The following is a 12,332-nucleotide window of genomic DNA, read 5'->3' as shown; positions in this document are numbered from 1 at the left end:
GTAACTGTCTGTCTCTCTGTGTTTCAGCTGTGATGGACTGCACAAAATGCCTTATCCATTAGTTTACTGGGATCAGCGCCAACACTCTGAAACTTTAAGTTGAATAAAGCAGAGTAGAAGATGGACGGGATAGATGCACATATTGCACTTTACTGGCTTATCCTGAGGGTGTCAGCATTACACCGTGAATCCACCAATGTCACTTCGGACCACATCCAAAACAAGGCTTTGAAACATTGATGGTTTACCTGAATGCTCACCGAAATTTCGTGTCTACCTTAGTATTTGTTCACTTTCTAAGAAAATTGAGAAAAATAAGACTTGGCTGGATTGTCCAACTCAAATATGCCAAAGCAGTCGAGGGATGTGCAGATCCTGTTGAGGTCAGTGATCACCGCAAAGCCAATGACTGCATGAAGAGATCATGACTAAAGATGGTCTGCATGCACTGACAGACAGCTGCATCATCAGGTCTGCAAGAATGCATGAGCAGAGTCTGCAGGCTGACTTTGAGCGCCGGTCGGGGTATACCCTTCTCTCAACACATGCATCTCCTCTAGAGGAGTACCGTACTCGTTTCTCTGCACCTCTCTCTCTCTCTTTCTCTCTGCTCTGTACCAAACTCCCTCCACCCTCCACTTATTTTCTGCCGCCTTTCTGTCTCCACACGCTCCTGTTTTTATGCATTTCACCCACCCTCATCATCTCCTTTCTCCCTTTCTGCCTGTGCCACTCTTTTCTCTGCTCGCACAGAGGAATGCAGTATGAGGCGAGCCGTGGCTCTCTGGCTGTTGATTGTTGCGACTCTGCTCCGAGGTGAGTGACTTCCACTGCTGCTTTCAGTCAGACTGTACTGGAACTAGTCTGTGTGTGTGTGTGTGTGGGTTTTCCCCACATGTGCTGTGCTGTTGCATGTCAGGATGCCTGTTTTCACTCTGCACACAGTGTCCGTTTGTGTGCAGCCACATAGAGACAGAGAGAGAAAACAGATTCAATTTCATGATGAGCCAGCAACACTGTGGTGTGTATTCATTTTTACAGAAAATTAGAACTGGGCTGCACATTTTAGACTTTAATACTGCATAAAAAGCCAAAAGTACAATAGATAGACAGATAGATACATAGATAGATGGATAGATAGATAGCATGAACATGCCATCTGTGGTGTCCTGCTGATTTTAATGAAGGTCTAGTTCAGGAATGAGCATCTTTGATCATTGTAAGACTCTACCAAACGGTCAAGTTATAATGACACACTTCTGTAAGAATATATGCAAATGTAAATAAATGCTGCATTGATATTTAGTACCTAAAAAACATTTGGTTCTATAGTGTTTAAAGAACGAATGCAATCGATGTCTAGTAATAATGGTATTACGTCATTTCGTATTTCTTTTCGATTAACCCATCCATTCATCCATCCATCCATCCATCCATCCATCCATCCATCCATCCATCCATCCATCCAGGGTCATTTGGGGCAGGAGCCAACTATGGGCAAAGGCCCTGGATCGGTTGGTCGGCAGTCCATCACAGGACAAATACAGGGAAACAGGGAGTTGGACACAGTCACACAGCCTCATAAACATGTTTCTAGACTGTGGGTGGAAGCTTGAGTGGCTGCGTTCTTGCTGTGGGGTAAGAGCGCCAACCATTACACCACTGTGCCGCACTGACAACATTTTACCAATTTCATTTCACATGTACATTTGATCCTGTTTGAGTAACGTTCAGATTTTAATCTGTGTTACTGCATCCTTAATGTTTACACCCCTTTACTTCTTTATTGGAAGTATGCATTTTCATGAGCAGTACTGTGAATATCTTTTACATGTTCTAAATAAGAACAACTGTGATGTTTCAGTTTGAACCTGATCTGTTTAAACATGATCACACAGAATGTTGAGGGATAAATGCTGTGACAGAGGCTCGCGTTGCTCGTGGACGTAGATACTTCCTGATGTGAGGTCTGCCTCTCTCCGGCCAAATGGAGCGATCGCCCTGTGAAGAATGAGTCCAGGGTGATTTGAAGCTCTTGGTGGAGATATAGGGCGAAGGGAGAAAGTTGCCTGCTCTCATCGTTGTGAGTGCTGTGTGTGTCTGTCTGGGGTGTTTCGGTGTTTAATGGCCTCACTATTTCCAGCATGGAATGAAACTGACATCTTTACAGTGGCGGAAAGGCTCCGGCTGTCTCCCGGTGATCAATCACAGACGTAATTGATTAGGAGGAGCGGGGATCTTTCTTCCTCCTCTCGACTTCTTTTTCTTTCCATCTGCAAGGTTTTTTCACGCTCTCTCTTCTTCCCTATTGTCATTTACACAACGGATGACATGACTCATGTCTTCATACAAACAAAATCTTTATCAAAGCGATTATAGGTGCTCTCGCTCATGTTGATAGGCGCCTGCTGCTCCCCCTCCTGCCACCGTTAGGCCTTCTTTTTCTTTTCTTCCTTCCATTTACACCCAAACTCTCTCTGGGACTCCAGTATTGTAATCACACCATTTCTCCAAAGTGCTGTCAGCTCATCTTCCCTGACACAGCTTTCTCTCTATGTGCCAATTTTTGCTTCTCCACTAGTGGTTTGACTCCAACCCCCCAATTTTCTGCCCCCTTTTTGTACCCTCCATTAAACTCTCCTCCATCTCCTCTTCAGTGTCAGTGCAGGGTCCTCACCAGCGCTTTCTGCTCAGGGAGCTGCTGAGAGACTACAACCCCATGGAGAGGCCGGTGGCCAATGATTCCCAGAGTCTGACCGTCCAGTTCTCCTTCTCGCTGATCCAGGTCATGGACGTGGTATGCGTGGCACGGCATGCACGAATCCATCGATCGTGCACATTTAGAAATTGCACAGCTGTGTCTCCATATAAACAGACAATATCCACAAAAAGTGTATATTTCTGTCATGTTATGTTGGTTTGTGGTCCTTTTTTAGGATTAGAATAAATGTATTACTTGGGTTTTGATGAAAATCTTTTCAGACAAATGTAAAGTTTTAGTTTTGTCAAAACCAGTCAATGTTAACCTTGCTTGCATTTTAGTCTTGATTTTCATTGAACGGCTCCACAAAGGACAAAATAACTCAGTCACATGAAAAAGCTTTCTCCACTGAGACATTTGAACATAAATATTTGGTTGACTGAAGCCCTGCAGGGGTGAAATGGGGATGAAGTGGTGAAAACAATTCCACACGGAGTTTGCATGTTTCTAATGAGCTTGCATTCGTTTTATTTTTTTCCTATGTATTTGGATACTAATATAAACATAGATTGTAATCTCCAGCTCCCATCAAATCAAACTCAGACGAGGCAATTACAGAAAAATGATTAATAGAGGCATTTTTAATTTTTGGCTACTCATATTGTAAAATGGTATTGTTTCATATCTGATTTGAACAAATCCTACAAATCAAAACATTTTTCTTTTCTTTTTTTTTCTTTGTTTTTGTGCCATGCAAGGATGAAAAGAACCAGATCCTCACCACAAATGCCTGGCTGCAGATGGTGAGTATGAGCGATCTCATTAATATCACTTCATTTAGTGGAGATGTTGCCCGGTGTCCGTTGCTGCGTTTGGCATCACCACAGCACTGTTGGAGCTTTTTCTTGTTATTGCAAAAACCGATGAGCCAAAGTGAAGGACGGTTTGAGATCTGGGAGATCAGATGTATTCCACATATATTTTTCTTTCATTGAAATCAATTCAAACTCACAGAAGTAATTGGCGTACAAGTAAAGCTGCACCAATTCTAAAGCGCGGCAGTTTGGTTTATTGAACTCACTGGATGTCTACAGTGATTACATTTGGCTATAGACCAGTTTTGTGGAGGCTGTGATTTTTGTAAACGTTGCAGTTTTCCTCTGAAGCACTCGTCCTTCTTTCAGAGAGAAAGTGAAACAACCTTTTATTATTATCTGAAATAGTTTTGCTTGCTCGTCACCCCACAAGGACGTACAGTGGCCGTGCTCCTGTGAACAATACCAGCTTGAGTTTAGACCCCGAACGTCGAGCAGGAGCATAATACTACGAAAAAGAAACCAGAGAAGGAAGTAATCATAAAGGGAACACCGAACACCCTGCGGTGTGAATAATATCCCCTGATAAGAACCACACCAACCAGTACTTTGGGACTAACTAATACATTTTGCATTTAATGCATTGATTAATATGCATTTACACATTATTAATTATGAGCTGGTGATATCAAAATAATAGATCAAGCTGTACAGCTACATGAAGAGGAAAGATCTGTTCATTTCTCTTGCGATAAACCATCATGAGAAGTAAAAGAAACTGGGCCATTTCTCTGTTATTCCCTATTATCATATTCATCATTGAATAAAGAGTTCTTTGAAAAAAAAGTCCTTGACAAGAGGGGAAAAAGGGAAATTGGGGACAAGTGAGAACAGAAGAACGGTATCAGCTGTGTCAGTCATGGGCTGCACAGCGGTGCAGTGGTTAGCGTCATAACGGGAGTGTTCTCTCTGGAGGTGTGAGGGCTTTCTCCGGCCTCTCCAGCCTCCTTCAACACTCCAACGTACGTGTCTCTCAGCAGTGGTATGACCACTATCTCCAGTGGAACCAGTCTGAGTATCCCGGAGTCAAGAATCTCCGTTTTACCCCCGACCAGGTCTGGACGCCCGACATATTGCTCTACAACAGGTGTGTGTCAGACACAAACACACAAGTACACAGCCAGCGACGCTTTATGTGTCTGAACTATTGTTTCTGTCACTTCAGCGCTCACGATAAGTTTGATGCCACCTTTAAGACCAATGTACTGGTCAACTCCAGCGGCTTCTGTGAGTTTCTACCACCAGGTGAGTTTCACTAGTCTCAAATGCCCACTAATGCCCAGCTGGTGTTTAGCCAGTAAATCGTGGAATTGAACTATAATTAGGCAGTTTAGGTTTTCATGATTTATTTTCATACTCATCATTTTTCACACTGCTTTTTGTGTCTTTAAGGAATATTCGTCAGCACGTGCAGCGTGGACGTCAGGTGGTTTCCATTCGACATCCAGCGCTGTGAGCTGAAGTTCGGGTCGTGGACGTTCGACGGCTGGTTGCTGGACCTCCAGATGAAGGAGGCGGACGTGTCGGGGTACATGACTAATGGAGAGTGGGACCTGCTGGGTAGGTTCATGTGTCAAAATGAACAGAGTGGTTAAACATCCGTCAGGGTTGGAATCGCTTCTTGGGCTTTGATGGGTGTGAGCAGTGTGTGCAGTAATTTAGGACAAATGAAATATGATATGGTACATGATGGCACAATGTAACTGAAAAAAAAACATTCAATAATTCAGGAAGAATCTGAAGTGTACTCATTCTTTCGGCAGTCTCTTTCATGTGTATTCACTGCCACATTTCATTGATTTTGTTGCTATGCCTGACTTCCCTAATGCTTCTCATTTCACAGCAGTGTTATTTAATTTTGTCGGTGGTTGATAGAAAATATGCCGCAATGAAGTCTAGATTCCACATGTGTTGTTCCCTCTCCTTATTCGTCTTTTCTGATACCTATAAGTCCAGAGTCGAAGGGAAGGTGGTAGATCAAAGCGTGTTCATGTGTTAGAACGGCCAAGTCAAAGTCCAGACTTTATTCCATCTGAAAATTGCTGCTCACAGACGCTCTCCATCCAATCTGACTGAGCTTGACCTATTTTGCAAAGAAGAATGAGCAAAAATTTCAGCCTCTTGATGTGCAAAGCTGGAAGAGACATACCCCTAAAGACTAGCAGCTGTGACTGCAGCTAAAGGTAGCTCTACAAAGTATTCACTCAAGGGGATGAATACTTTTGCACGTCACACCTTTCCAGTCTTTTATTTGTAAAAAAAAATGAAAACCATGGACCATTGTCTTCCCTCTTCACAATTATGTGTCACACTGTGTGTCTGTTACAAAAATCAATACAAAATAAATTTACATTATGAACTGCAATGTGGCAAAATGTGGAAAAGCTGTGGAATATGAAGTATGAACAATACTGCAAAGAATAATTTTCTCTTGGGGACAATAAAGGTATCAGTCAGAATGCCTTATATTTTGCCGCATGTCTGTCTTTTTTTTTTTTTCCAGAGGTCCCTGGAGATCGTCACGAGGTTTTCTATGACTGCTGTGCAGAGCCATACCCCGATGTCACATTTGTGGTGACGTTACGAAGGAGAACCCTCTTCTACGCCCTCAACCTCCTCATTCCCTGCGTGCTGCTGTCCTCCATGACCCTCCTGGTCTTCCTGCTCCCCGCCAATTCGGGAGAGAAAATCAGCCTCGGTGAGGAATAATAACAGGACGGAAAGAAGAGCAGGGGTGAAGGGTGGTGTAACAATAAGACAAGGCTGTGTGTGTGGGAATAAAAAAAAAAGAGAGAGAGAAAACAAGAGGTGCATCTGTTTGGGAGATAAAATATGCAATTTCAACAGCATATTCGCCTACTCATTGACTGATTTTCTTCCAGTGTTTCTCTAACAATTTTTCTCTGTTAACTTTACTGGAGAACTTTCAGTCAGAACTCTCGGAGAGTGTCAGGAGGGGGAGACGGAGGGAAGCAGAGACAGAAAACAGAAAAAGACAAGAGTAGAGATGAGAAAAAGTAAATCGAATACGTTTTCCTTGGAGTGTCAAGAAGACAGATGACTGTGGAGAGAAGTCAAGTGCAGCATACCAAATATACAGCTCTCCAATGTACTCATGTACTTTTTCTTCCCTTTGAGATTATTAATTTTATTCTATGGATCATACTAATCCCCTGCGTCTTGTGTCTGCCTCCAGGCATCACGGTGCTGCTCTCTCTGACTGTCTTCATGCTCATGGTTGCAGAGATCATGCCTGCCACTTCAGATTCCGTGCCTCTGATTGGTCAGTTGTTGTTCCTCTTCTCTGCGTGTGCATGCATTTTGCATGAGAGTGCCGGTTCACGAAGATAAAAGACTCAGCAGCACAGTCTCGTGTGTCTCAGGTCAATACTTTGCCAGCACCATGGTGATCGTTGGGATGTCCGTGGTCGCCACCGTCATCGTCCTTCAGTTCCATCACCACAACCCCAACGACGGACACATGCCGCGCTGGGTGAGTCGCCGGGGAAACTTGTCTTTAGTCCTGACTTCGTCTCCTGGGACTTGATGAACTTTGTTTGTCTCGGCGGCTCCCAGGTGAACCTGGTTCTGCTGCAGTGGGTTCCCTGGTTCCTGCGGATGAAGCGTCCGGGCGAAGGAGCAGAACCCGTTCTCTCAAACAACCAGGCGGACTCCCAGAGCAAGACCCTGTCGTCTCCCACGACCACCACCACCACCACCACCATCCCCACCCCGGTGCCCTCCATCCTCCCGCACAGCCTCCACTCCCTGCAGGCCAGCCTGGTCCAGCTCAGCCACCCTCTCTCCCACCCGCTGCCCTACCGGACCGCCGCCCACGCTCTGATCCTCCCGAGTCAGAGCCACAGAGACCCGAGCCCCAACCCACTCCCCCAGCCCAACGGCCACCTGCCTTACATGGGCTTCCATACCATCCAGACCACCGCAGAACTGGAGCCGGTCCAGAGGGGTGGAGCCGCCGGTCTGGGGAGGAGTAGCAGTGAAGTAGGTGGAGGAGAAGGGGAGGGAGCAGCAGCAGGTGGAGCACCACTTGATGATACAAGATCCAAGTTTAGGAGCTCTTCACCAGAACCTCCGGTTGGGTCAGACCCGGAGTCCTCGACCGCGGCAGCGGGACCGTGTGTCTTAGAGGCGGCGGCGGGGAGATCGACGGCGACCCTCACCCACAGTGGGATGATCCGCTCCGTGGCCGTGGACGGCCAGCTGCAGGCGCTTTTGGCGGAGGTGCAGTTCCTGGTGGAACGTGTCCGCGAGCAGGACCGGCAGCTGAGCCTGGCGGAGCAGTGGCAGTTCGCCGCAGCCGTCATCGACCGCCTCTGCCTGGTCGGATTCAGCGTTTTCAACATCATCTGCACCATCGCTATCCTCATGGCTGCGCCCAACTTCGGAGAAGCCCTGTCGAAAGACTTCCTCTGAGAGATCTGAGAGTCTGGGAGGTGTTAAAGGGACAAATGCGAACTTGTTGGAAGCACAAATGTTGTCAATGACTCTGATATATGAAAACTGCAAACATTTCCTTTGTGGCCCGGAGTGAATGCTCGTACATTGAGTGCACTTTTGAAAGTCAGCAGCATTCAGACACATTTTTTTCCCCCTTACAACTCATGATTGTACATTTACAATGGTTTGCTTCACTGTCTAATGGTGAAACAAACTATTTTTTTTCTCTTTTCAGATGTGGCTCTGAAGGGTCAGTGAGTCCGTTGGGTTGCAGCGTTGAGTTTCGTCAGTGCCGGTCTGTTGCTTCTTTGTTTCGGTTGGTGTAGTTGAGCCAGATTGGGTCCAGCTGGTTAATGGTTTCAACCTGTTTATCACATAAACTCTCATTTTGCTGTAGCAGTTGACATTCTGTCACATATTCCTCCTTTGACTGAGTCAGTTCTTCATTTTGTTTTGCAAAAAAAATGTATTGCAAGACTAAACATGCCGCATTAAGTTAGAAAATCTACTGTCTTTGATGCATACAGAGGAGAAAACAGGACCCTCAGATGACACCACAAATAACTTGTTTTCTCTCATTCTACAAATCATTTCAAGTTTTATTTATTTACATTGAACTGAAAAACAAAACAAAACAAAAAAAAAAACACATAATACCTTTAGGTTAATCGTGTTGTTTCTGGAATAAAGACCACAAATCCTGACCGCTAAATTTGTGAAAGGATTATTACTGCAGCTGAGTCACACTACGAGGAAATGTTCATTTGAAAGCAGTAATGTGCTGAAGGTGAAACGATTCAACTTTTCAAGCAAGAAAGTTTTTTTCAGTGGTTCAAAAGTTCAGGGTTTTACTGTGAAAACTTTTTATTTCATTTTTTTATTTCACTTAACTATTTGTTCTCTCTGTGCTGCTGGAGTTTGTAATAATTCAGCTTGTTTTTTTAAAATGCTATTATTTATCAGCATAGTCAAAATTAAATTTTTTTCTGGTTTTTGTTTTTGCCTACATCAATATTGCTCCAGAAAAAAGATAAATCATGCTGATGATCATGAAATCTAATGGTTAATGGAAGCAAGAATTACCTTTCTTTGTTAAATTTTTTACCAGATTAGTGCAACCAATGCAGTTCCCCGGGCACCGAGTGGCCTGGGGAACCTGGCTTTACCCTCTGATTGTGTTTGAAATTGATTATTTACTAAAATTTACTGGTATAAGTCTCATCATTCACATGCAAACATTTCCACCCATCCATTAATACTTTCAGCACATCGATTCATATCCAGGAAGTTACAATCCAAGTGAGTGTGGCTGAATGTGAAACATGACATACGCTTCGCCAAAGTGTTGGACATTCGCATCCCCCCGTGACAGTGTGAGCCGTAAACATTGTGAAATAAACTGTCTCCCTCTTTTGTATTCTGAACATGTGTCTCAAAATTTCCTGTTGTGACTCGCCCCCTCCCCGGCCAAAGTTTCACAGAGGACACAGAGGCAGAGGACAGGGGGGAGATGGAGCAGCAAAAGAGCTGGAAAGCAAAAGGGAGGATGGAGGTAATGAACCACGACAATGAGGAGAATAAAGTGGAAGCGAGGGGCTTGTGGGAGCCAAAAAAAGAAACCCCCCCCCCCAAAAAAAAGGAGGAGGGACGGAAGACTGAAGAGCGGCAGTGAAGTGGCGTGGATGGTTTGAGAGAAACAGTGGAGGGAGCAGAAAATGTGCTGAGGAAGCACATCGGGACCAATAAAGTTTTTAACCGATTGCTCATTAATGAGAGAGGGAGCAGGGGGAGAGGAGGAAGAGGAGGAGGAGCACGGTGCATCCCCTGCTTCCTTCTCCTCCCCCTCCTCCTCAGTGCTAAACTGTACTTAGAGCAGCATTTAGGGGTGAGTGGATATATATTCATAGAGCGGAGGAGGCTGTCCTCATGTGACAGACCCTCAGATCTGGGCCAGCACGCCTTTTTAAAATGATTGACTGTGAAATAATGCAAACACCTTATGATGGTGGAATTTTGATAATTGCTGTCTTGGCACAACTCTGCTAATACCTTCATAACCCCAGGCTGTTAAGTTGACTTTAAAGGGATTTTTTTTTTTTTTTTTTGGTTAATTTTAAGTACAGTATATGCCAGAAGGCAAGCGGTGACTGAAGGTATTCACTGTGCATTTCAATGGCCTTGTGAACTTTTTTTTTTTTTTTCAGTGCTACCGGTGCAGCTGCTGAGAGATGCAATAAAGCACAAGTAATAAATCTAACATACTCTCCCATCGACTCGGTCTGTCCACCTGCTCTGTGCGCCGACCGCTCGGCCTGACGAGGAGTCACAGGAAGTAGAAGGAGCACAGTGCAGCGGGATGTGTCTCTGGTATCAAGGGGGGCCTCTGCAATCTGTGGCTGCGGTTGTCGCACAAATCTGCACACACAAAAAGCAGGGGAGGGGGGGCACAACCCTGCCCACTCACGTCTGCTGGTGCAGACCTGATGCAGTAACCTCATGGATTTTCCGGCTCCTTTTCTCACTCTATAAACTGCTGCTTGTCTGGTGCCATCAGTCCTGTATTGTGTTTGCTGATGTGGAAAGGCGCAGCACATAAAGGGAATACTATATATCCGTATAATCCTGGTTTATCTGTTCAGCCTGAACTCATGACAGGTTTTAATTAAGCTCAAAGCAAAACGACCACCAAGCTGCGTTTAATTAACAATCTACATAATAAAAAATCCTTTTAGGAGAAATGCCCATATCTATAATGTTAAATGGATTTATTCCTTTTAGAGATAAAACGTTGACAAGCATTTATAAACACTGAAAAACATCAGATTTCGGAGGATATTCCTTCAGTTTAGCTTCACATCGATCCCACATTGAACCCAATGCACTTAATCAAATGAAGAACACACTCATTAAAGGTTCTCCTCCTGTAAATCTACTGTGGTTTGACTTCATTCAATAAAACTGTTATGATTAGTTGTTTTTTTTTTTTCTATGCACAATGCAATTGTACAGTAGTGTATATTATTTGGAACAGATGTTCTATTTAACTCTACAAAGATTTATAACATTTGAACCTTCAGCTGAAAACAGAACTGTGGCGTAGAAAATTATTCCCAATCTACAAGAGCTGATAAGGTGGAAGTCATGTTTCATGTGTTTAGCATGACTCTGAAAATCTACCTTAAAAAAAAAAAAAAAAAAAAACAACAAGAAATGTAAAATTGATGCTTTTGTGCCATTTCTTGACATGATTTTAATCCAGCTCTAATATCTAAAAAAAATCTGAATTCATTCATTTCTACCTGGAGAGGAAGTTGGTTCGACTCAGAGTTTGGATGTGTGGGAGGAAGCCAGAGTGCCTGGAGGGAGTCCACCAGACACAGGGAAAAGAACATGCAAACTCACAGAAAGAAAAGTCTTCCTGTGAGGCCACAGTGCAAATCACTTTTTTTTTTTTCTAGGAGCTATGTGGGTCAACACTCGTCTTTCTCCTGATCCCCAGCACAGAGCTCCAGGTTGAAGCTGGTCCTCCTCTGTTTCTCCTCCTCCCGCTGGAGGGCATATCGCTCTGGTCTCAGAAGGCGATGATCTCCGAGTCTTTGGACTTCCTGTCAGCATGACAGTTGATCTGTTTGTCCAGCTCAGACTGAAGGGCTTCATCCTGCCGCCTCACTGCCAAGACTTCACCCTGCGACTTGGAGCTGTCAGTCTCCTCCTGGAGACTTTGGCTCTTTATCCCCCACCCAAAAAAACTCAAATAATAAATATTTATCATTCACTAAGCATTTTGATTTTGCTTTGTTCAGCACTGTGAGATCAATATTTAACTTTTCACATTTAATAAATTAGAACCTGTGCAGAGCGTGATCGCTCTAACAGCGTCTCTCAGGACATGTTAGCTTCTCAAAATTCAGACGTTCCCAGATAATATCCCACACCGCCAACAGTCAATAGCTATTAATTACTGGCTGCAGACGTTCGATGCAGGTCGATATGCAACGGGCACTTTGCTGCCTGTCGGGTAATTGTCTCCCAGATCTCATTAAAAAGAAGCCGGAGTTGGGGAGCGAGGAATAAAGTAATGAGGGCAGAAGGAAGAAAGAAAACAGGTGTGGGTACACAGAGACGGAGTGGGAGCTGGAGTGTAATACAAACTTTACAGAATAAACCTCATGCTACACACAGCGAGGGGATTGTGAACAAATTTATGATTTTAAGCAGTCCTCGACTTTCATTTTCCACCTACCGCTACATGCAACCGGCAGTGAGAGAGAAAGGAAACAGGGAGCTAACTCTGCATC

General features: G+C 44.3%; 1 protein-coding gene across 2 annotated transcripts; it reads left to right on the top strand.

Annotated features, from left to right (window-relative positions):
- The first annotated feature begins 599 nt into the window (after positions 1-599).
- Positions 600-8,092, top strand: LOC115396488 (neuronal acetylcholine receptor subunit alpha-7-like). Of its 2 annotated transcripts, none has more exons than XM_030102374.1 (10): positions 600-816; positions 2,658-2,797; positions 3,460-3,504; positions 4,557-4,663; positions 4,742-4,821; positions 4,969-5,136; positions 6,080-6,274; positions 6,773-6,859; positions 6,960-7,069; positions 7,153-8,092. In XM_030102374.1, the coding sequence occupies exons 1-10, from the start codon at positions 765-767 to the stop codon at positions 8,008-8,010; spliced, it is 1,842 nt and encodes a 613-aa protein (XP_029958234.1). In that variant the 5' UTR covers positions 600-764; the 3' UTR covers positions 8,011-8,092. The 2 variants fall into 2 exon arrangements, with proteins under 2 accessions (XP_029958234.1, XP_029958232.1); XM_030102372.1 differs by having other exon boundaries at positions 4,554-4,663.
- Positions 8,093-12,332: the final 4,240 nt, after the last annotated feature.

This window comes from Salarias fasciatus, chromosome 11 (assembly GCF_902148845.1).
Source record: "Salarias fasciatus chromosome 11, fSalaFa1.1, whole genome shotgun sequence".
In the NCBI taxonomy this organism is placed as follows: Eukaryota; Metazoa; Chordata; class Actinopteri; order Blenniiformes; family Blenniidae; genus Salarias; species Salarias fasciatus.
The sequence above is the reverse complement of the archived record's forward strand: the minus strand, read 5'-3'. Positions and strand labels throughout refer to the sequence as shown.